Here is a 26171-nt window from a genome sequence, read left to right as displayed (position 1 = left end):
TTCTTTGAAGGACCAGTTAGGTCCCTGTTTTTAGTTGTAGTAAAGGCCAGTTAAAGTAAAAAGAATAATAATGAAGAAATAATAAAATATCAAACAAGGAAACAGACCATGCCTATCTTAGTTGAATAAACAAAATGTACGTAGTTGTATTTACTTATTTATTAAGTGATCGTTTCCTTTGAACAATGACCTCACTTTTATGTTTCAAGTTGCTGGAACGAAAGAAAAATGCACCTAGTAAGAGAACTGTACTTGTTGAACAAAAGGACAAAAAGGCATTACCTTCATAATTTAGAAACTGTACCTCAATGGTTCACAGTCCTGGTCCTCAGGGACCCCTTCCCTGCAAGTTTTAGATGTGTGTCTGCTCCAGAACACCTGATTCAAATTCTGACATGACCTCCTATACAGGCATCAAGAATGGAGGGTCAAACTGGACAAAATTAATACAATAAAATCATCATTAAATAAATGTTGTGAATGTCCCATAAGTGAAGTAAATGTAACATGAAAGAAATGTAACATTAAATGTGCCATTAAATTAAAGGTACCATTTATTTATTTAATACATCATTAGAAACAATAAATGTACCATTATATCATGAAATGGACTACTATGCAATTAAATGTGCCACTGAATAATTAAGTATAATTTTAAAGACGACATGACGTAATTAGTGGTACACTCAATATTTAATGATGTATTAAATAAATTGTACATTTAATGGTACATTCAATTTTTTTCTATTTCACAACATATTTATTTAATATCTTCCCTTGATGAAGCCTTTCTACGGAGTCCGCGAGGGGACACGGGGGGATTCTTTTCTTTTTTTGTCCCCACGCAATAGTCTTTGTGTTATTTCGCAATACTTTGTGGGATAGTTTCCAAACCAGATAACTGCAAAAATGAAACAAACACTACACCCGTTTTGAGATTTATTGAGTTTTATTTTGAAATCAGCCTTAAATAAAATTATCTTCAAATCAGACTAAAATCCACAAGCTGTCAAACAAACTGTCAAACAAACTACTGAACAATAATGCTGCACGAAACAACATCTGTGACACTTTGTTTGCTTATTACTGCTGCATGATGTGTACTTTTTTTTGTACGCCATTAGTGTTTTTGTTTTTATCCTAAGCATTTAATCGCATTGTTTACTGCGTGTTAACCTGCATATGACAAATAATCCATATCAATCACATATCAGTGTTTGTTTTATGAGCAGTTTGTCATCTGTGCTGTTGCTCCAAAATGCCGAACGCAAAAGTATTGCGTGGGGACGCAAAAGAAATACATTTCCCCATGTCCCCTCACGGGCTTCCGTACCTTACCTCTTAAATCTTTAGTGCACATGCAGCAATTTTGTTGGTCAGATGAGACTTGACACATGATGGTACTTTTGGTTTGATGAATGAAGAGATGCAGGGCCGATTTAATCCAGAATCTGCCTTACAAGTGTCCCTTAATCACTGGTGTCCTTGATTACGACTAAACACGTTTTACAAGCAGCAGACTGCGGGTTAACACCGCTACATTCAACTCTCCTGAAGTTCAGTAATATTTGAGACCTTCCTGTCAGCTCTATGAGTTTAATAGATAAGTCCTTATTTCTGACTTTACGTTGCAAATCCAATTTTACCACGTCCAGTTCTCCACCTGCGTTTGCTCCCTCCATTGTGAACGCAGGTGGAAAACATTGATCAGAAGCACTGTTGGCTTGTGGGTCGTGTAGTTCGTTTGACTCGCATTATAGTTTAGGCTTCTTGGAAAAAAACTACACAATGGCAGCGTCGATTCAAGTTTTTTTTTCTTAAAGTTTATAACAAAGTCTCAGTTTTACATTTCCAAAGACAATTGATCCTAGTTTATTTTCCCTCCTATTGGTTAGCTCCCGCTTCCGTCTGCTCCCGTTCATTTTTTATCCTGTCCAGTCCCAATCACGTGATCTGAACTGATGCTGTCTCCCATCCCGCGGGATTCCCGTGGGACTTCCGAAAAAATGTCAGCCTCTATTGTGCAGTACTTACTGTACTGAAAAAAAGATTATTGATTGTTTGATTCAGCTGCTTTATTTTTTTAAACATTTCCTGTCTGGCTGAGTAGCACTCAGAATTGTTGTCTGAGTGCCAAGAGGAAGCCCAACAGATTTACTTTCACAAGTGGAGCATTACGACTATTGCTATAACACACCATTTGATATATATATATCAACCCCCTAACCATTACTATTAGAGTTTGGGGATTATTTAAATTCCGAAGGTTTTAAATAAGGTGATTTTTCTTTGTCAATAAAATGTAAAAACTAAAGTGTTTATATTGTGCTCATGTAATAACGTAATAAATTCCAGCTTCACAACACAATAAAACATCACAAACCGCATTTTGCAACTATCGCAGCAAAATGTATTAAAATCCATTTTGTAATAGTTTCTGTCGCATTATGCGATGGGTTTTACAAAATGCGGCAGCTGCTCTCTTTACAAAAATATTATAATAATGATGTGGCACATGATGTTAATTTTGTCCAATTTGGTCTCTCAAGAATCTTTCAGTCACACAGTTAAAACGGTAAACCGTTTTATATTTAAATCATTCTGAAACGTTGTATGGACTTCTAAGATTTCTCTATTCTTTCAGATTTGCATCAGATTTCTTTACTCCATCATATTTTGCACCCATTTTGCCCCTATTCCTGGGCAACACATCTCATCTAACTTGTTCTGCCTACAGAATGTGCTTCCCTTCTCATATTTTGCACCCTGAGGTGTCAGCTCATGCTGTGGAAATGACAAACTGTTAACTCCAGCCAGAGAAGAGTGGGGGGAGGTGTGCCAGGAGTGTGCAGCTGGGTTCTGGACCCATCTAGACCTTGTTGGTGCCCTACACCAGATGGGCCTGGCAGATTGCACTGGGCTGACTCCAACCACTAGGTCATTTGCACAGATAGCCAGGGTCTTCTTGCTCTCGCATTACAAGTTTAATGAAAATTATACTTCAGCCAAATTTGAGCTAAAAATAACTTGACATGATCTTGGTGGGGCAAAATGGCATTTTGCAGGGTCTACATTTCAGTATTATATTGTCCGTCTGCAAAGACAGAAAAATGTATGCCTCATTAAAACGGTCTCGTCTGTTCAGACACACAACAGATTGATCTCATATCTGTCAAATGTGTATTAAACATTTCTGACAGGTTTTTCACAGGACAAATTCTGAATATGAAATCAGAGGTATCAGCGTGGTTTCGTTTAGCGTAAATTACCCTCTACCACAGCAGGTAAGCATTTCTCCAGAAGTCAAACATTACACGAAAATAAACACAAATTCAGCAATACAGTGTACTATAACAATCATTGTAAAACAAAATACAAAATTGTATTAAAAATTCAATAAATATTTTATTAAAGATAAATCTACATAAATTAGTATTTTGACCAAATAATTTTCCTGATGTAGGTGCTGCTACTGAAAGATCCTATTGATTTATATGAATGCAAGAAATTTATGCATCCAATAAATTCTGTTCACTCTATATTTGTTAATAGATCGCTCACTTTAAATTTAATGCAGTTTTCACAATTTTTTGTGTTGCCAACCGGTGCAGACACGGTCAGGTATCAAATTTTGCACATTATGTATTTTTGATCCGTTTCAAGGTCAGAATCCAATGTGTTCCCACAACAATGAACTGACTCAGCCTTGTTTGCTTGCTAAACGCTGCCACTGCTGCCGGTGTCGCTGTGAGTGTTGGGCATTTTCCCCCTTCGCTGTTTCATACCTTTGCAGCTTTAGACATTTCATACTTTTTCCAGATACACTATATTGCCAAGATTATTGGGTCACACATGCAAATCAATGAATTTTGATGTTGCAATCACTTCTATGGCTGTATGTGTATAAAGTATGGTGTAGATGAACTTGACTGGCCTACAGAGTCCTGACCACAAATCTGGTTTTCTCTAAATATGAACACATTCCTAAACCTTGTGGAATATGTTTACAGAATAGTTAACATGGCAATGGCTGGCAATGGTGGGTCCAAGTACAGGATGTCATTAAAGTTCAGGTACATGTAAAAGTAGACAGAAAGATACTTTTGGTAATAAGAAATGGTGTTGTCCACGACAGAATCATAGGTACTAACCACGTGTCAACTCATACCCCAATTCAGGTGGACATTTTGCTACTTCTCCTCTCCACGTTCTGCCATCTTTAGCAGACGTGACTTCTATAACAAGACTGAACAAAACACGTTGGTTCAGCCTTTCCAAGAATAGGGATCGCATATCTGTCGGGAGACATTACAAAATACAAGCATATTTGCAAAGGATCGTATACTCTAAAATAATAATATAACAACAATAATTATGTTTTGTGACTGTTTGGAGCAAAGTAAAATAACCCACAAATTTGATTGACTACAATGCCTTAAAAACAAGAGTCAAAGTCAAGTGATTTCCATTGTTACATTTTTAACTTATTTCTGGTGTTGGTAGTTGTAAAAAGAAAAACAACAGTGAAGATATTTTATGGTCTTTCTATTAACCACTCAGGGTGTAACAAAATATACCAAGAGATCTCACAATATTAAAACGACTGTCAAAGTAAAGACTGTCACACAAATTGCTGTGCAGTTACTGTCGGGATGTAAAGGTTAAAAGGAAAATTTTCAAATCCAAGCCTTTGAACATGAACGGAGGTTTTGAATGTGAAAGGTCTGTTACAAAACATAACAAAAAACCTCAGTCTGTCTGAGAGGTAATTTTCCAGTAATATTAACTTGCATTAGCACTAAGGCCTGTACATACTTCAAAAGAACAGATAAATTTGTTATTTTACTCAGGGCTCCAAAAACAAGAACACATTTCTTTCTTAAAAACTAAAGTGCAGAACTCCAAAGAACTCTTCATATGGCTTTTCCACTGCAGCAAAGCCATCCCAAGATTTCTCTGACAGTGCAAAAAATAAGTTCTGTGCAGAATCAGCTTTATGGCCAAGGAACATGACAAACAAGGAATATGACTCAGGTACACTTTGTTCTCAAGTTGCAAGTATTCTCAGAGATGCAAAATAAAAATAAAAAGGGACACATGGCAAAAATGGACGTTACCATAACTATTTTCACTACTAGATTAAACCTAGGTACAGACATAACACAGAACTACATGTTATACTCTCTCTAACAAATACAATGACTACTTCAATTTATTTATTTATTTATTGCACTTAGTGTGGTTTATTCAGGTTTGACAGGCATTGTACAGCGCGAGTAAGGATTTTATGATGTTAAGCTAGAAGTGTGACAAATTGAACCTTGTAATAGTTCATGATCACTCAGCTTAACAATTACTTTTTCCCAGCCCAGGTTGGTGTCGATAGCTGCTGTGCCTTAATAAATGAAATTTTCATTTGAAAACTGCCTTTTACAATTACTCAGGTCATTTTTGTCTGATTTTTTACTTTTGTTTAATGATCTGAAACAAGTGCGAGAAAAAAAGCAAAAACAAAACAAATTTGTAAGGAGGCATATACTATATACAGCACAGTACCTTTTGTGTTTTTACCTTCTAGATTGAGCCGAGGCACTAATTGTGCTGCAAAACTTGCTCACTTCAACTTATTAATGTTTTCATATTAACCAGAATCCTCTGACAGACATCTTTACCTTTTAAAGTCTGAATCATGAAAAACTGTCCATTAGTTCATGGCAACAGGCAGTATTCTTGTCAGCTGCGCTTGGACTGCATCCTCTCCCCTGGTCCAGCTTGTCAGGCTCAATGAGTTTTATTTAAAAGTCAGAAACAGATGAACAGCTCAGAGGTTCTGATCTGAGGCTCCCTAGGTATCTTGTTAAAGATCAGCGAGGGTAAACTGTAGAATTCACAGATCGGAATAACAGGCAATGGGCCAGGGTAACACACAGAGGCATACTCCCACACATAGTTATAAATAACCTGACATCAAATGGAAAAGGACCTGACCATGTTTGAAATCAAATGCAGGCCAATAATTTAAAGTGGAAAGTTGGAAACCAACACAATATTTTAGTCTGTAATTTATTAAACAGATGTGGAAGTAAATACATGTGAAGCCCAAGAGAGTTAAGGCAGTGCTGGAATATAATGGTCGCCACTCAAAATATTGACACATGGGCACAATTTGGACATTTTAACGTAGGAGTTTACTCATTTATGTTGCCAGTGGTTTAGATATTAATGGCTCTGTGTTGAGTTATTTTGAGGGGATCGCAAATTTACACAGTTTTTTTATAAGCTGGTCACTGACTACTTTACATTGTATCAAAGAGTCATATCTCAGTACCCAGCAAGTCACAAGCAAGCAACTGTCAAAATACATTTTATTGCCCACAATGAGAGTTTTGCTGCCACTTCATTCCAGTGAGGCAGCTATGAAGCGCTATCAAATGTCAGCCAAAATGCTGAAGACAAGAGCACAGTAAAATGTCAGGGCCGTTTAGTTTAATCAGGAGAAAATTAAAGCTAACAATGATGTCACTCATGACAACTCCTACTCGCATGCACACAAACATTGGACACGTACCGTTGGCATCACGGTAATAGGCATGAGTTACGCTGCGGAAACGCTCCTGACCAGCTGTGTCCCAAATCTAAGAAGAAAAATGGAAGAAAGGGTTTTAGGTGACTTATCAGAATATAACTGACATCTTTGCCAAATAAAAGCTGCAAAACAAAACTTATTGTTTTAATAAAGCATGTTATAGCGAAAAACAGCAGTATGGCTGGTAAGCACGTGGAGGTAAAGCAAGATGAATGCACAGTAGCAAGGGCTGCACGGTGGCACAGTTGGTAGCACTGTTGCCTTGCAGCAAGAAGGTCCTGGGTTCAATTCCCAACCTGGGGTCTTTCTGCATGGAGTTTGCATGTTCTCCCCGTGCATGCGTGGTTTCTCACCAGGTACTCTGGCTTCCTCCCACAGTCCAACATGCCTGTTAGGTTAATTGGTCTCTCTAAATTGCCCTTAGGTGTATGAATGAGTGTGTGCATGGTTGTTTGTGTGTTGCCCTGCGATGGACTGGCGACCTGTCCAGGGTGTACCCTGCCTCTCGCCCATAGACTGCTGGAGATAGGCACCAGCTCCCCGTGACCCACTATGGAATAAGCGGTAGAAAATGACTGACTGACTGCACAGTAGCAAGAAACACCCTGCACTTTGTGCTGCCATTTAAAAATAAAAGGATATTAGATCTTGGCACATGCTAGTTAATGGTCAAGATTTAGCGAAACACTAGAATATACCAAGCCAATGTTAAGTCATTTACAATAAATACAATGCTCTTTATTTATTATAAACACTAAAGACACTAAACAAGGGTCAAAAATTCATCAAACAATGCCTACTGCATTTAAAGAGGGTAAGTAAGCACTTGACTTTTTCCATTTTCATCAAAATCTGCAAGAATTCAGTTGTTTTCATTATTTGTTTGTGCATTTATCAATAAATGTGTTACCATCAAAAAAGCTTTCATACTAATGTGAATCCAAATGACCTTTTTTCTGCTGTTAACATAGCACAGCAATAAGAAAGAAGCAAACAAGATTATTGTGACAATAGGCAGTTAATAAAGACATTAGGTTCCAGTTTCAATGTGAAATCTTAACTACAAAGTGGGTAAATGTATAGTCTGCCCTGCATGTTCAGGTTTCTTACAAAGATTAAAAAGCTACGAGGTCTCTAACAGACTGAACTGCTCAGTGCTCATCATCACAGCAGAGACATTGGAAGGGAAACACTAAGCTTACTTATGCATTATTTATAATAGGGCGGCTGTGACTCAGGTGGTAGTAGTTTGTCCTGTAACCGGTGGGTTGCCTGCTGCTGGTTGTTTAGAGGTTGTGTATGGCAGCCTCACTTCTGTCAGTGTGTCCCAGGCAGCTGTGGCTACATTGTAGCTTGCCACTCTCAGTGTGTGAATGACTGGGTGGATAGTAGTAGGTGTAGTGTAAAGCGCTTTACAAGGTTCAGGCCATTTACCACTTCCAAATTTATAAACCTCTTATTCCTGCTACACAATATCATAGTGTTGGGCAATAAAACAAGTTTCAATTTAGCATAAAAATATTTTCATTGTTACTGACAGACAAGGTTAGGTGTCATATGTGACCTCATAAGCAGTATGTGGGGGTCACCATTATTTGTAAACACTAGTGTGAACTTCATTTACATTATTTTTTGGTTGTACTCAAATGGATTTGCAACTTTAAACAGTACTGTAAAAGGGATTGGTTTATTAATATGTTGCTAGTCGAGAAAGTGTCATTATTAATCCATAAAGTCCTGCGATTCTTAGGGAAATTCAGTGTTTAGTTTATACATTTTTTTTTAAATGAGTTATTAATGGTTTATTACTGAAAGAGAGTATCTTAGAAATTAAACTTCTAACTTGAGAAAATATTGCAATACAGGTCCTTCTCAAAAAATTAGCATATTGTGATAAAGTTCATTATTTTCCATAATGTCATGATGAAAATTTAACATTCATATATTTTAGATTCATTGCACACTAACTGAAATATTTCAGGTCTTTTATTGTCTTAATACGGATGATTTTGGCATACAGCTCATGAAAACCCAAAATTCCTATCTCACAAAATTAGCATATCATTAAAAGGGTCTCTAAACGAGCTATGAACCTCATCATCTGAATCAACAAGTTCACTCTAAACACCTGCAAAAGATTCCTGAGGCCTTTAAAACTCCCAGCCCGGTTCATCACTCAAAACCCCAATCATGGGTAAGACTGCCGACCTGACTGCTGTCCAGAAGGCCACTATTGACACCCTCAAGCAAGAGGGTAAGACACAGAAAGACATTTCTGAACGAATAGGCTGTTCCCAGAGTGCTGTATCAAGGCACCTCAGTGGGAAGTCTGTGGGAAGGAAAAAGTGTGGCAGAAAACGCTGCACAACGAGAAGAGGTGACCGGACCCTGAGGAAGATTGTGGAGAAGGGCCAATTCCAGACCTTGGGGGACCTGCGGAAGCAGTGGACTGAGTCTGGAGTAGAAACATCCAGAGCCACTGTGCACAGGCGTGTGCAGGAAATGGGCTACAGGTGCCGCATTCCCCAGACCTGGGCTACAGAGAAGCAGCGCTGGACTGTTGCTCAGTGGTCCAAAGTACTTTTTTCCGATGAAAGCAAATTTTGCACGTCATTCGGAAATCAAGGTGCCAGAGTCTGGAGGAAGACTGGGGAGAAGGAAATGCCAAAATGCCAGAAGTCCAGTGTCAAGTACCCACAGTCAGTGATGGTCTGGGGTGCCGTGTCAGCTGCTGGTGTTGGTCCACTGTGTTTTATCAAGGGCAGGGTCAATGCAGCTAGCTATCAGGAGATTTTGGAGCACTTCATGCTTCCATCTGCTGAAAAGCTTTATGGAGATGAAGATTTCATTTTTCAGCACGACCTGGCACCTGCTCACAGTGCCAAAACCACTGGTAAATGGTTTACTGACCATGGTATCACTGTGCTCAATTGGCCTGCCAACTCTCCTGACCTGAACCCCATAGAGAATCTGTGGGATATTGTGAAGAGAACGTTGAGAGACTCAAGACCCAACACTCTGGATGAGCTAAAGGCCGCTATCGAAGCCTCCTGGGCCTCCATAAGACCTCAGCAGTGCCACAGGCTGATTGCCTCCATGCCACGCCGCATTGAAGCAGTCATTTCTGCAAAAGGATTCCCGACCAAGTATTGAGTGCATAACTGTACATGATTATTTGAAGGTTGACGTTTTTTGTATTAAAAACACTTTTCTTTTATTGGTCGGATGAAATATGCTAATTTTGTGAGATAGGAATTTTGGGGTTTCATGAGCTGTATGCCAAAATCATCCGTATTAAGACAATAAAATACCAGAAATATTTCAGTTAGTGTGCAATGAATCTAAAATATATGAATATTACATTTTCATCATTACATTATAGAAAATAATGAACTTTATTACAATATGCTAATTTTTTGAGAAGGACCTGTAATTGTGTAAAGGGAGATGCAACAATAGGAAAGGTTAATCAGTATAAATGTGTTTAAAATAAGGCTTACTGAAAATTTCAAAATAAAAGCTTCAGTCTTCCAGAGTTACTAGTAATATTTTAAGCAGAGAATAGCATAGAAAATAGCATAGACAATGAATTTCAATAAAAATAGCAAGCTCTGGTCGGAGCAAAACGCACCAAGAAGCAGGCCCCGTCTAAATTTCTTCCGAAATTTTCTAGTTTACATTTATTGCTCATTTGCAGACCACATGGCTTTTTTCTTCATTTCGTTGTACTTGTGACAATCACAATGAAGGATTATTCTGCTGGTTATTCTTTTCAAAACTGTTCAATACAGAACAAAAATACAGGTCCTTCTCAAAATATTAGCATATTGTGATAAAGTTAATTATTTTCCATAATGTCATGATGAAAATTTAACATTCCTATTTTTTAGATTCATTGCACACTAACTGAAATATTTTTATTGTCTTAATACGGATGATTTTGGCATATAGCTCATGAAAACCCAAAATTCCTATCTCACAAAATTAGCATATTTCATCCGACCAATAAAAGAAAAGTGTTTTTAATACAAAAAACGTCAACCTTCAAAATCTCCTGATAGCTAGCTGCATTGACCCTGCCCTTGATAAAACACAGTGGACCAACACCAGCAGCTGACACGGCACCCCAGACCATCACTGACTGTGGGTACTTGACACTGGACTTCTGGCATTTTGGCATTTCCTTCTCCCTAGTCTTCCTCCAGACTCTGGCACCTTGATTTCCAAATGACATGCAGAATTTGCTTTCATCTGAAAAAAGTACTTTGGACCACTGAGCAACAGTCCAGTGCTGCTTCTCTGTAGCCCAGGTCAGGCGCTTCTGCCGCTGTTTCTGGTTCAAAAGTGGCTTGACCTGGGGAATGCGGCACCTGTAGCCCATTTCCTGCACACGCCTGTGAACGGTGGTTCTGGATGTTTCTACTCCAGACTCAGTCCACTGCTTCCGCAGGTCCCCTAAGGTCTGGAATCGGCCCTTCTCCACAATCTTCCTCAGGGTCTGGTCACCTCTTCTCGTTGTGCAGCGTTTTCTGCCACACTTTTTCCTTCCCACAGTCTTCCCACTGAGGTGCCTTGATACAGCACTCTGGGAACAGCCTATTCGTTCAGAAATTTCTTTCTGTGTCTTACCCTCTTGCTTGAGGGTGTCAATAGTGGCCTTCTGGACAGCAGTCAGGTCGGCAGTCTTACCCATGATTGGGGTTTTGAGTGATGAACCAGGCTGGGAGTTTTAAAGGCCTCAGGAATCTTTTGCAGGTGTTTAGAGTTAACTCGTTGATTCAGATGATTAGGTTCATAGCTCGTTTAGAGACCCTTTTAATGATATGCTAATTTTGTGAGATAGGAATTTTGGGTTTTCATGAGCTGTATGCCACAATCATCCGTATTAAGACAATAAAAGACCTGAAATATTTCAGTTAGTGTGCAATGAATCTAAAATATATGAATGTTAAATTTTTATCATGACATTATGGAAAATAATGAACTTTATCACAATATGCTAATATTTTGAGAAGGACCTGTAGCTAATCCAGACCCTTGTATTATTAATCATAGGCACGGCTGAAATTGTAATCAGCCTCTTAGCCTTATATTTATTTGTTATATGTTTGTGGGATATTTTCAGTTGTACATATGAACCCAAAACATTTACAGTATTTTAGGTAAGGAATTTCTTATTAACTACTCCAATTACTACTAGTTAGAATTTGTCATTAGAATTGAGGTATTTATAACACTTTGTACGATGTATGTCAAAGCAGAAAATAACTAAAAGTTAAAAGATACCTTTTAATGTAGTTTTTTTAAAGAATGAAAACATGTTTGGTCGTGCTGTAATTTCGCTTTCAAGGACTATGGACATCGGTAATTAGACCTGGTAAAACAGATTTAGTATTTCTGCTCTTGTTCTTAATTTCCCATACTACTTAGCAGCAAGGATGTCCACAAAATGGCAAGGGTATTTCTCCTTAAAATAGATCTCTCAAACCATGAAAATGTTTGCTGATTAAAGCAATAATAGTAATTGAGCTTATCCTTAAATATTGCCTGAAACACCAGATTTGACAGATTGACATGAATCAATTTCAGAGGTGAAAAAGGTAGAGAAAGAGAGCATGAAGGTTGAATAATTTACAAAAGACATTTGACATTCATCTGCACCCCTCTCCTGATGGGGACTTGAATCAGGCAGTGAAGAAGAATAGAAGGTATGTACACCACTTGAAAACCTTTACTGTTGATTTGTTATTTAAAAAACCCACACATACACAGAGAAATGAAACAAGAGTCTTAAATTCACACATTTCTCACCTGCAATTTGACCTTGAAACTGTCGATGCTCATGACTTTATTCTGTAAGACAAAAGAAAACCAATTTGTAAATGTCTTCAATTTGTATACATAGAAAGCAAGAGAGCAAGTAGGCAGGAAGAGTTTATTTGTAAAGTGAAAAGAAAAACAGTTGTTGTAAAAGGGAATTGCCTCCTGTGGGAGGTCTTCTTTCAATTACTGTACTGCTGTCTGTATTCTGTACTATCCATAGACCACAAATGCAAATCCTCAGCTTTGCTTGATGTAGCCTTTGTTTCAGACAGTTGCATCATTTACCAACACCATGGCTGCAAGGCCGTTTGCATAATGCAGAAAAATACACAAAAGCATTTCCATTCCTCCGTGCCACTTCATGAGGAATAATTCTGCTCCATGAAAATAAAATGGAACTGAGTTTGCCACCAATCATTGCAAGGTTTGTGATAACACCGGTAAATAAAATGGATGGGCACACGGACTGTCAGGAGACTGTGGGAATATCAAGATCTAAATAGATTATTAAAGTTGCAAAGACTAAAAAGTAAAGAGGAAGAGCTGTAGCACTTGATAAACATTTATTTTTGGATCCTGCTGATATTGGTGGCTGAATCGAGGCCCTTGTGTATTGTATCCACCAACTCCATTCTTACAATCATCACATATTTCTCCCCTGAAGACAAAACAACAAGAAGGTAGATTTGCTGTGAGAGTATTTGGTATTCACTGACAGACTGAGGTCTCTTGCGGGTCATACCTCAGAGAACTGTACTGAAAATGCAAAATAAGATTCTTTTGTAGCAAAGAAAAAAAAAGGACAATTAACACAACAAATAACAGACTGTTTATAACATTTGTTAAAAAGCAGATGATATTGTAGCAGTTTTCTTAAAACCAAAGAAAAGGCATTTCTAAATAACTGATAGAATACTCAATACTGGGAAAGCAAATCTGATTTTTAGACTAGACTAAACAATGTCATAGTTGCAACAGATTGTTTCAAGGGCAATATTGCTCCAGACTTTCTCCAGCCTCCAGGGGGAAATCTTTGCCGATTAGCAAGACACACTCAATAAAGGAGTGGTTCTGCAGGTGGGGACCACAGACTACTTCTCAGTACCTATGCTCTCTGGCTGATGTTTTGGTCACTTTTGAATGTTGGTGGTGCTTTCACGCTCGTGGTAGCATGAGACGGACTCTACAACCCACACAAGTGGCTCAGGTAGTGCATCTCATCCAGGATGGCACATAAATGCAAGCTGTGGCAAGAAGGTTTGCTGTGTCTTTCAGCGTAGTGTCCGGAGCCTGGAGGAGCTACCTGGAGACAGGCCAGTACACCAGGAGATGTGGAGGAGGCCGAAGGAGGGCAACAACCCAGCAGCAGGACCGCCACCTCCGCCTTTGTGCAAGGAGAAACAGGAGGAGCACTGCCAGAGCCCTGCAAAATGACCTCCAACAAGCCACAAATGCGCATGCGTCTGCACAAACGGTTAGAAACCGACTCCATGAGGATGGTATGAGGGCCCGACATCCATAAATGGGGGTTGTTCTCACAGCCCAACACCGTGCAGGACGCTTGGCATTTGCCAGAGAACACCAGGATTGGCAAATTTGCCACTAGCGCCCTGTGCTCTTCACAGATGAAAGCAGATTCACACTGAGCACATGTGACATACGTGACAGAGTCTGGAGACACCGTGGAGAGCGATCTGCTGCCTGCAACATCCTTCAGCATGACCGGTTTGGCAGTGGGTCAGTAATGGTGTGGGGTGGCATTTCTTTGGAGGGCTGCACGGCTCGCCAGAGGTAGCCTGACTGTCATTAGGTACCGAGATCCTCAGATCCCTTGTGAGACCATATGCTGGTGCGGTTGGCCCTGGGTTCCTCCTAATGCAGGACAATGCTAGACCTCATGTGGCTGGAGTGTGTCAGCAGTTCCTGCAAGATGAAGACATTGAAGCTATGGACTGGCCCGCCCGTTCCCCGGACCTGAATCCGATTGAGCACATCTGGGACATCATGTCTCGCTCCATCCACCAACGTCACATTGCACCACAGACTGTCCAGGAGTTGGCGGATGCTTTAGTCCAGGTCTGGGAGGAGATCCCTCAGGAGACCATCCGCCGTCTCATCAGGAGCATGCCCAGGCGTTGTAGGGAGGTCTTACAGGCACATGGAGGCCACACACAATACTGAGCCTCATTTTGACTTGTTTTAAGGACATTACATCAAAGTTGGATCAGCCTGTGTTTTTCCACTTCAATTTTGTGTGTGACTCCAAATCCAGGCCTCCATTGGTTAATAAATTTGATTTCCATTGATGATTTTTGTGTGGTTTTGTTGTCAGCACATTCAACTTTGTACAGAACAAAGTATTCAATGAGAATATTTCATTCATTCAGATCTAGGATGTGTTATTTGAGTGTTCCCTTTATTTTTTTGAGCAGTGTATATTCATGCCACTGAAACGAACAGTTGTTGAGATATATGGGCATAAATTTAACCAAAAAGGCACTTCTAGACTACTCCTTTGTGCTCTTATGACGCAGGAGGGGAACCCCAGCACATAAACTGACCACTGCTACAATGGCCAGCAACACCGACAGTAGCAAAGAATTTGATGTTTCTTTTGATAAATTTCAGTCACTATCAGAGAGAGACGAAGCAAAATCAAAAGACAGTCAGCTGTCATCAGATGGCAGAGCACAAGTGCTGCAACATGCGAACAGCCATCTAATTTGACCAGAGTCTATTTTTGCTGGATGCTGAAGCAAGGCCGGAGTCAATATGCATGAATCATACTGCACCAACAGGAAACAGACCAACATTGGGATTTTCAAAATAATTCACCAAAGATGGACTAGATCTCGCCATATCAATAAATACATGCATATATTTATTATATTTACACGTGTACATATTAGCAATTGTTTACATTGGATCAATTTGTTCAGTTAATGGCCTATATACTCTAAGGTATTCTAAACTGAACAATTAAACATTTAATGCACCAGATTAAGCAATAAATATAGCTTCGCAGCTCGCTGCACTCGGTGAACTTGTAGAACTAAAAATATGAAAATATCTGGATGCATGAAACCAAAAATGAAGCAGTTTTACTGGTTTAACTTCCACAGAATAAGTTGTTTTGGACTTGCTGGCGCATCTATCACCATCTATCTATGGTTTTTATTGCGCGATCTGCTTACGGTTCTTGGAGCTCCTCCGGACTTAGCAGACCGGAGCAGTGTGGATGTAAATCAGAGGTTCCCAGCCGGACTGGAGCGCAGCGGAGCAGATACAGTGTAAATCCAGGGTTACAGTAAGTACGGCACTTAGTAAAACCGTAGGCGAAGTGAGCAGCAGACACAAGGGACACTACCTGGTGTGTCATTTTGTTTTTACTTTTTTATATGAAAATCTATAAAGAAACAAGGATTGGATGGATGGGCTGCACGGTGGCGCAGTTGGTAGAACTGTTGCCTTGCAGCAAGGAGGTCCTGGGTTCGATTCCCGGCCGGGGTCTTTCTGCATGGAGTTGGCATGTTCTCCCCGTGCATGCGTGGGTTCTAACCGGGTACTCCGGCTTCCTCCCACAGCCCAAAGACATGCCTGTTAGGTTAATTGATCACTATAAATTGCCCTTAAGTGTATGACTGTGTGTGTGCATGGTTGTTTGTTTGTTGCCCTGTGATGGACTGGCGACCTGTCCAGGGTGTACCCTGCCTCTCGTCCATAGACTGCTGGAGATAGGCACCAGCTTCCCCGCGACCCACTATGGAATAAGCGGTAGAAAATGACTGACTTGACTGTATTAAAATCTTTAAAGAAACATGGATTTACATATAAAAATAATAATTTTGGATTTTAAATTATTAACAATAACTGCCGAATCTAAATGTACTTTTGTGACAAGTATTCTTATCTGCTGAGCCTTGATCAGTTAAGCAATAGCAGCAACAACCTTTTCTTTGCTGATCTTTTCACATCAGACGCACTGAGCAGCATGGCTGTAGACTACTTCAACATTCTCCTTCATCTGTCAGATATCCTGACCTCTGACAGTTTTTCTTGTGAATTCAGAGTTTTTTTGTTCGAAGCAGTTTGCTGAAAAGTCCTCCAATCACAACTGGCTGTGCTTGGTGGGACCAGCCTATCTGTCCCTTGTCAGTTTTCCAGATCTGATCCAGGCAGCTCTGATCCTCTTTTCTTCAGGAAAGTAGTGCAGACTAACGGCTGCTGTCAAGGTATTGCTGCCACCGCCTGCAATACACAATTTTGCCATATGAGCACGCAGCTTGGTTTCGTCCTGAACAGTTTATTATTGACACTCACACAGTGAATAACCGGAGACTTCCCCTTTGAAGTCATTTCCGAGCGACTTTGAACTTGCAAAATGTAACTACAAAATATGCCTATTCTGTGTAACAATTGTCTTTTACCTTGTCTTTAATCCCACTATGTCAATTAGTGCCTAATTTCTTCAATATTACAATATTTTCTTTCAATTTCTGCATTTGTGGGAAAAGCATGTCACAGGCACTTTGTTTTTTGAATTCACATAACTCAAGGCTACAGCTATTTATTTTATTATTCTTTCAATTTCCACAAAGCTTTTTTGCAAATAAACAACCCAACCAGATGCTGTTTATCTGAGTTTGAAGCGTCCAAGGAGCAATTGCCACAGTCACCAACAACATACCTCTTTCATTCTTTTTTAAAGAACCTTTTTTGTGGCACTATTGTCCTCTTTGTGTCATTTTTTGGAAGTAGGCAAACAGGAAACGGAGTGAAGAGAGGGGCAAGACACGCATGAATTGGGACACTTTTCATCTTGTAAAGGCTTGTTTTCTTAGTATTAAAGAACTACCAAACTTAAGCAGACTCTAGAAGAAAACAGATTATAAACTGTAAGCCATTATTGATTTAATAAAAAAGGGCAAGGATTGCAAGGCTTTACCTTACTGCTAGGAGACGTCTGGGTTTTGACTCCAACATTTATGATGGATTTTTAAAGTCATGGTTTAACGTCCACCAACAATCACATTCATATTTGAGTCACAGATGAACAACCTCTACAGTTTTAACGACAGTTTGAATTAGGGCAGCACAATATTAGAAATTCTTGCAAAGGCAACCTTTAGCATTTTCAGCAATATCATTTGTGTCTGAGATGAGCATCTACTGTCGTGAGACTCATTTAGTAGATCTCCCTCTCCCCTTCTAGATGAGCCAATATGTCTGTTAAAATAAACAACATGCATGCAGATGCCACAGCTACTGATTTAACTAATACAAGCTTGTCAGACTTCAATCGTTACTACTTTACTCGTTACAAAAAAGTGTTGCTTTAAAAATCAATGCTAATTTAAGTTCAATTTGTCACAATAAATTTAGCTCGGTTATTTTTCCACAACTGAGTGCCTTAATAAAACAAAAACAAATATTTTACACTAACCTGTTGGCTTTCTACTTTAGTTGACAATTTTACATTTAATTTAAAATAATTAATTTCCATCACTGATCTTCCAGGTATCTACACCAAAATCATTGTCATTAACACGTTAAAAGAGGGCTATTTTAAACTTTTGGCTTTTTTTTTCATGTGATTATCTGGGCATTAAAACCTAGATAACCATTTAAAAAGTCTTTATAGTATTTTTGCAGTTACAGTTTACATAAACATACTTATGAATCTGTGGTATTAACTGCAATTAATTTTGAATCAGTCATGTTTTTATCAGTTGATTTTATTATTTTATGTTATGAAAACTGCATAAATGTACAGGTCCTTCTCAAAATATTAGCATATTGTGATAAAGTTAATTATTTTCCATAATGTCATGATGAAAATTTAACATTCATATATTTTAGATTCATTGCACACTAACTGAAATATTTCAGGTCTTTTACTGTCTTAATATGGATGATTCTGGCATACAGCTCATAAAAACCCAAAATTCCTATCTCACAAAATTAGCATATCATTAAAAGGGTCTCTAAACGAGCTATGAACCTAATCATCTGAATCAACGACTTAACTCTAAACACCTGCAAAAGATTCCTGAGGCCTTTAAATTTCCCAGCCTGGTTCATCACTCAAAACCCCAATCATGGGTAAGACTGCCGACCTGACTGCTGTCCAGAAGGCCACTATTGACACCCTCAAGCAAGAGGGTAAGACACAGAAAGAAATTTCTGAACGAATAGGCTGTTCCCAGAGTGCTGTATCAAGGCACCTCAGTGGGAAGTCTGTGGGAAGGAAAAAGTGTGGCAGAAAACGCTGCACAACGAGAAGAGGTGACCGGACCCTGAGGAAGATTGTGGAGAAGGGCCGATTCCAGACCTTGGGGGACCTGCGGAAGCAGTGGACTGAGTCTGGAGTAGAAACACCCAGAGCCACCGTGCACAGGCGTGTGCAGGAAATGGGCTACAGGTGCCGCATTCCCCAGGTCAAGCCACTTTTGAACCAGAAACAGCGGCAGAAGCACTTGACCTGGGCTACAGAGAAGCAGCACTGGACTGTTGCTCAGTGGTCCAAAGTACTTTTTCGGATGAAAGCAAATTCTGCATGTCATTCGGAAATCAAGGTGCCAGAGTCTGGAGGAAGACTGGGGAAAAGGAAATGCCAAAATGCCAGAGGTCCAGTGTCAAGTACCCACAGTCAGTGATGGTCTGGGGTGCCGTGTCAGCTGCTGGTATTGGTCCACTGTGTTTTATCAAGGGCAGGGTCAATGCAGCTAACTATCAGGAGATTTTGGAGCACTTCATGCTTCCATCTGCTGAAAAGCTTTATGGAGATGAAGATTTCATTTTTCAGCACGACCTGGCACCTGCTCACAGTGCCAAAACCACTGGTAAATGGTTTACTGACCATGGTATCAATGTGCTCAATTGGCCTGCCAACTCTCCTGACCTGAACCCCATAGAGAATCTGTGGGATATTGTGAAGAGAACGTTGAGAGACTCAAGACCCAACACTCTGGATGAGCTAAAGGCCGCTATCGAAGCATCCTGGGCCTCCATAAGACCTCAGCAGTGCCACAGGCTGATTGCCTCCATGCCACGCCGCATTGAAGCAGTCATTTCTGCAAAAGGATTCCCGACCAAGTATTGAGTGCATAACTGTACATGATTATTTGAAGGTTGACGTTTTTTGTATTAAAAACACGTTTCTTTTATTGGTCGGATGAAATATGCTAATTTTGTGAGATAGGAATTTTGGGTTTTCATGAGCTATATGCCAAAATCATCCGTATTAAGACAATAAAAGACCTGAAATATTTCAGTTAGTGTGCAATGAATCTAAAATATATGAATGTAAAATTTTTATCATGACATTATGGAAAATAATGATCTTTATCACAATATGCTAATATTTTGAGAAGGACCTGTATGTCTCTGAATGAATTTAATTGTTGATACTAAATCATATTGTTGTCTTGCCAGGCCCTTCTTCTTCTACAGCTAGAAACAACTCATCAGGCTTGAAATCTAGGTGTAGTGATGTGCTCAGACCTGAATCTCAAGAGACACAAAGACAAGTCAGCCTTCTAACATATGAAGAACATTTTCAGGATTAAAGGACTAATATTCCAGCACGATATTGAAAAACTCATTCATGTGTTTATCGTTAGTCAAATACAGGTCTGACTAAAACGTCAGTTAGACAGCTGCAGCTGATCCAGAAAGTTGTTGCCTATGTCCTCACTAAAACAAAAAGTGGAGCACATCACCCCAGTTTTAAAGTCCCTACAATGGCTCTCTGTATCTCAGAATAGATTTTAAACTACACTGCTCAAAAAAATAAAGGGAACACTTAAACAACACAATATAACTCCCAATAAATCAAACTTCTGTGAAATCAAACTGTCCACTTAGGAAGCAACACTGATTGACAATCAATTTCACATGTTGTTGTGCAAATGGAACTTTTGAATGTTGGTGGTGCTTTCACACTCGTGGTAGCATGAGACGGACTCTACATCCGACACAAGTGGCTCAGGTAGTGCAGCTCATCCAGAATAGCACATCAATGCGAGCTGTGGCAAGAAGGTTTGCTGTGCCTGTCAGCATAGTGTCCAGAGCCTGGAGGCGCTACCAGGAGACAGGCCAGTACACCAGGAGACATGGAGGAGGCCGAAGGAGGGAAACAACCCAGCAGCAGGACCGCTACCTCCGCCTTTGTGCAAGGAGGAACAGGAGGAGCACTGCCAGAGCCCTGCAAAATGACCTCCAGCAGGCCACAAATGTGCATGGGTGTGCACAAACGGTTAGAAACCGACTCCATGAGGATGGTATGAGGTGCGATGAACCCCGAGAGAACAGCTGACTCCCGGCACGTTGTTTTCAAGCTCCTGCTGGGTTTCCCCAATGGATGGAAGTTAAACACAGATATAATTCAGTCAGATGATATCTAATGTTGATGTTTGGTTCTTTTATTTTTATGCTCTACAAATAAACTGATTTAAACGTTGTTCCTAAAGTTAATATGTTAGTGTTTAAATTGTTACATTTTTACAAATAGATTTACACATTTTTTTTTTTATCAATGAACACAAAACTTTAACAATTTAAATGGCTGAATAATGAACAAGATTATAAAACAAGAAAATAAGCTATTAGGGCTCCCATTTGTACGGCTTCACAGCTCTGCTTCACGCCATCACTGTTGCTAGGCAACATAAGTTACGCTGAGGTAAAGGCAGGGGAAACGCAGACCGACATAACACCGACCGCACCATGCTGATCTGGCATGTTTAGCTAATAGCTACAGGTAGCATAAGTGTTGCTGTTTGACCATCATTTGTTTACATGATTTCTTATAGATGGTCATTTGACTTGGTGATGGACATCTGCTAAACTCATGTATGCTGCACTGCTCCGGCTCAACATGCCGTAAAGGAAGTTTCACCTGATGTGAAACGTAAATCGATGAATCTGTGCTTGATTAATCTAAGGCTATCCTCAAGGACCCGGATGTGTGACACAAAAAAACTGAATTTTAGAACTGAAATTGAATTTTAGAACTGAAAGTGAAAGTAGGCAAACTGAATTTTCAACACAACAAAATACACTTTCAATGCAAATTAATTCAGTTTCAAACCATTAAATTCAGTTTTCAAACCAATTAATTCAGCTTCAAACCAATAAATTCAGTTTCAAACCAATAAATTCAGTTTCAAATCAATGGATTTAATTTCAAATTACACAAATACAGATTCAGTCTGAGAAATTCAAATTCAGTTTCTGATGGCACAAGTTTCTTCCCATACTTTTCCTCTATTGTTTGACTCTAAAGAATCTGAAACTTGTCAAGACACATATTCACTTAGATAAGAAATGTTTTCCATAGGGCACACAGCCATTTCTGGTGTTACGTGAAGTGCTTCTCTCTTTTTTTACTAAACTTCCACTGGCTATCTAGCGTACTGCCCCGTGTTTTTGGAGAATACTGCAGCAACATCCGAGTCAACTATAAACCGCCCTCAGCGGAGTCCTGCACGATACCCCAAAGCACGACTATAACTTTATGCTCCACTAATCTGGGAAACCTTCAGAAAACTGCATAAATGCTAAATCCCTGAGTTCTTTTAAATTCAGATTAAATCCCCATTTGTTTAGAGAAGTTTTTGTTTGTTCTATTCAAACTATTAACTGAAACATAAATTCATCATGTAGCGCTCATTCAATTTTTTTGTTACCGATATGTGCCTTACAAAGAAACTTGCCTTTCTGCCACTCAAGAATGTCCATGCACCAAAAAAGACACACCCTTATTGTATCTGCATATAATCCAGCTCTACCTTTTTCTAAACATCAACATTTACTGAACTCACAGATGCAAAATCCTTTAAATGTTCAATTTTTCTAGAGGATAAAGTAAAGGCACCCTTACGGAGAAATGTAGTTCTCTAAATCATATACCAAAAATCAGTAAGGAGCCCTGGGACAAATTCTGCAGGGCTTCAGCATCGTACTCCCTTCAACAGAAATGGATTACTCAGACCTGAACATCACAATGTGTAACCTATTGCCATGTTAAATACAGAAATGACTTGTTTTAATAAAAATAGACAACTTGCTTTTTAATCTATATTGCTGTTACCAATTTGGTGTAGCATGGCATGGTGCCTGTCATAGCAGAAATCCCCAAACCCAGAGGTGGATGAAGGCAGTAAGGGATGCCGTCTAGGTGAAGAAAAACTCCTATCGGGCCTGGCTGGCTTGTAGGACTTTTGAGGTAGCTGACAGGTACCATGTGAACAAGAATGTCATGGCACCGGCAGTTGCAGAGGCAAAAACCTGGGCCTGCAAGGAGTTCTGTGAGATTATGGAGAAGGACTATTGGTCGGCCTCAAAGCGATTCTGGCCCCTCAGGAGAGGGAAGCAGTGCTAAACAAACACTGTGTACAATGGGGGAGGGGAGATGCTGACCTCGACAGAGGACATTATCAGGCGGTGGAAGGAGTACTTCGAGGATAACCTCAACCCTGCTGTCACGCCTTCCCTAGTGGAAGCAGAGACTGAGGACTTTGAGGCAGAGACTTTCATCACCCAGGCTGAAGTCAGAGGTGGCTTAAAAAAAATCCACAGTGGCAGAGATTCAAGGGTGGATGAGATTTGCCCTTATTACCTCAGGTCTCTGGATGTTACAGCAGCACTAGTGCCAAGATGACAGACCAAGAGCATATATTAATGACATTAAGACATATATAAACTTTTTCCAATCCAATCCCGGCACTACGTTTACTGGCGGTGAGGAGTGTGACAGTGCATGCTTAACGTGAATCGACTAACTCTGTGCTCCACTAACCAGCCTGATATCACGTGATGCCAAGTCGCTGATGTAAATTCATATTCTCATAGAAAAGAAATCATATCCACAAACTGTTATGCCAAATTGTATTTATAAAGAATAAACCACATCTGTAAACTTGGAATTCCCCTCCAAAACAGATTTGCCCCACTACAGAATGAAAACCAGGAAAATGATCCATCTTCTGAGAACAATAAAAGGTTTGAGAACAACCTTCATTCTAAACAGTCTTCTCCTAAATTGCCACAGAAAAAGCACCCCACTGGACCAAGAACCCTAATAGTGGGCAACACAGCTGTGGATGGGATTAAACATTTTTGCAACAAGAAAAACACAGAAGTTATGATTGTTACCAGTGACGTGGTGTCCAATATCTCTGAGAATATATTCTTGCAAACAAAGAAAAGCGCCCGTCTCTAGACAACCTTATTATACACTGTGGAGCCATGGATGACATGGCTAAGAAAAAATCAGAAGGACTGAAGGAGGATTTCACTCGTCTGCTGAATATTGTTCGAGGTCTCAATATCAAGGTGTTTCTCAGCGGACCCTTTGCACCGATTTTCTGTGGAGATGAGATTTTTTCGAGACTTCTGATGATTAATAAATGGTTGAAAAAAGCATGTGCTACTACATCTGTGAACTTCATCGACAACTTCAATATTTGTTGGGAAAAACGACAACTCTTCAAGCAAGATGGTTTCTGTTTTAACAAGCCAGGAGCCAGACGTCTCACATCTAATCTCTTCTATTCAGTAAATAATCCGCCAGCAGCTTCAACCTTCAGCAGAGAACATGGAGTATCAACAACGATGATAACGCTGCCTCCAACAGCTCCAGCAGAGACAACTAGCCAGTTGGCTGAGAAAGAGAGGTCATCACAAAAGGTCTCCCCATCAAAATCAACAGCAGAAGTGGATTCCCCCCGTTATACCCCCTCCCCCCAAACCCAGACCCAGACCGCACAGAACTCTCCCATCTCCCCACTGAGCCCGCTTTTTGCTTTACTGGATTCTGATAACGTGAAAGGAACTCTTAAGATCGAGACCCAAATGGCTCTGACATCTTCTCCATTCAACACCCCCCGTGGCCGAGGCCCTTCTACTGAACCAACATCTTCCAAATGCCACAGAGCCCCACCACCTCCTAATCTATCTCCTCCTAAATCAGGACCTTCAAATCACTTCTCTGTGATACAGTCTGGGCCCCAGTGGTAACTCTATCAGAAATGAGCATGTCCAGGAAAAACTTGGGCCCCTAATAGGAGATAGTTGTAAAATCTCTGTGCTTATATGTGACAGAAAAAACAAAGCCAAAAGGATGAGAGACAGTAATAATCAATCAAAAAAAGCCATAAACTGTCAGGTACAGCCGGACACAGAGTTAATATCAGCAACTAAGTCATATAAACTGGCATTATTGAACAATGGATCTCTGTCAGGAAAATAATTTTTAATCAGTGACTTCATTACTGACCACGATCTTGATGTTAAGTTTTTAACAGAAACATGGTTACATGAATTTAATGAAGCTCCCATTCTGATAGAGTCGATGCCTCCGAACTACAATTTTCTTTGTGAGAGCAAACAGCAAAGAAAAGGTGGAAAGGTGGCCACTTTGTTTAAAGATTTACTAAAGTGTAAAAAAATATTTCTGGGCAAATTTGACTCTTTTGAATATTTGGCTCTCCAGGTAAAGAGCCCGGGCCGAACCATGTTCTTGAATATTTACAGGCCTCCTAAGTCCAAAACGGCAGATTTTCATAAGCTTTTATCTGTGATATGTGTTGATTATGACTGTTTAATTATTGTGGGAGACTTCAACATTCACATGGACAATCCTGAAGACAGAAGTACAATAGATCTATGTGACACTCTTAGAAATTTTGGTTTGACTCAACATGTTAAACAGCAAACGCACAAACAGGGACATATTTGGACTTGATCATCACTAAGGGTCTAAATATTTCGAAGTTGTCTGTAACTGATGTTGCCCTGTCTGACCACTTTTCTGTTATTTTTGAAAGCATCATCTGCAATGACTCAGTTTGCCAAAGAGACATTATAAGAAAACACATCTTTAAGGACGGTGCTGCTGAAACCTTTAACCAGATTTACTCTTCTACTTCTGCTTTGCCCTGTAACACTGTAGATGAGCTGGTAGACAACTTTCATTCTAAAATCTCGAACATCATTGATTCAATTGGTCCAATTAAAGTGAAAGTCATTTCTGGGAAGAAAATGTCTCCATGGAGAAGTGCTCCACCAGTCAGAAGTGAAAAAAAGGAGTGTTGAAAAGCTGAACGCAGGTGGTGAAAGACTGGACTCCAGGTTCACTATATGACTATACAGGTATAACCTACAACTGAAAAATGCAAGGGAAACTTTCTTTTGTGAGATTTTCAGCAAAAACATTACCAATGCTCGTGCATTATTTGCCACGGTCAACAGGTTAACAAACCCTCCTGTAACTGTAGCATCTGAACACCACTCTACCAGGGCCTGCAATGAATTTGCTAACTGGTTCACTAAAAAAAACCAAAAGATCAGAGGGGCAGACAGCACATCCACATCAACTCCAGTACCAAAGTTCTCCAACTAGAACTGATTTTGACAAAATTTCCCAATTTTACCAAATAAACTTCAAAAACCTAGAAGAAATCGTTCACAAACTAAGCTCTTCTTCCTGCTATCTCGATGTTTTACCCACAGCTTTCCTTAAGAAAGCTTTGCCTGTCATAACATCTGATTTAACAGAAATAATAAACACGTCCCTTTTGTCAGGTGATTTCCCCCAGGGCCTGAAAACACCAATTATCAAACCTCTATTGAAAATGAGCAACTTGGACACGCTGCTACTACAGAACTACAGGCCTACATCAAACACCCCTTTCATCAGCAAGATTATTGAAAAAGCTGTGTTTCAACAAGCTGTGTTAAACAACTTCCTAACAATGAC

At 39.8% G+C, this 26171-nt stretch overlaps 1 protein-coding gene across 1 annotated transcript in view; it reads right to left on the bottom strand.

Annotated features, from left to right (window-relative positions):
• The window catches only part of LOC124875485 (ras-related protein Rab-26), a 156036-nt gene that overhangs the window by 72421 nt on the left and 57444 nt on the right, over positions 1 to 26171 (bottom strand). The window contains exons 3-4 of the mRNA XM_047377687.1: positions 12398 to 12439; positions 6569 to 6635 (exon numbers count right to left, since the gene is read on the bottom strand). Of these exons, the coding sequence (XP_047233643.1) occupies positions 6569 to 6635; positions 12398 to 12439 (109 nt within the window). The remainder of the gene's footprint in view (positions 1 to 6568; positions 6636 to 12397; positions 12440 to 26171) is intronic.

The sequence above is a fragment of the Girardinichthys multiradiatus genome, chromosome 10 (genome assembly GCF_021462225.1).
Source record: "Girardinichthys multiradiatus isolate DD_20200921_A chromosome 10, DD_fGirMul_XY1, whole genome shotgun sequence".
NCBI lineage: Eukaryota > Metazoa > Chordata > Actinopteri > Cyprinodontiformes > Goodeidae > Girardinichthys > Girardinichthys multiradiatus.
This window is presented reverse-complemented; position numbering and strand designations above follow the sequence as displayed.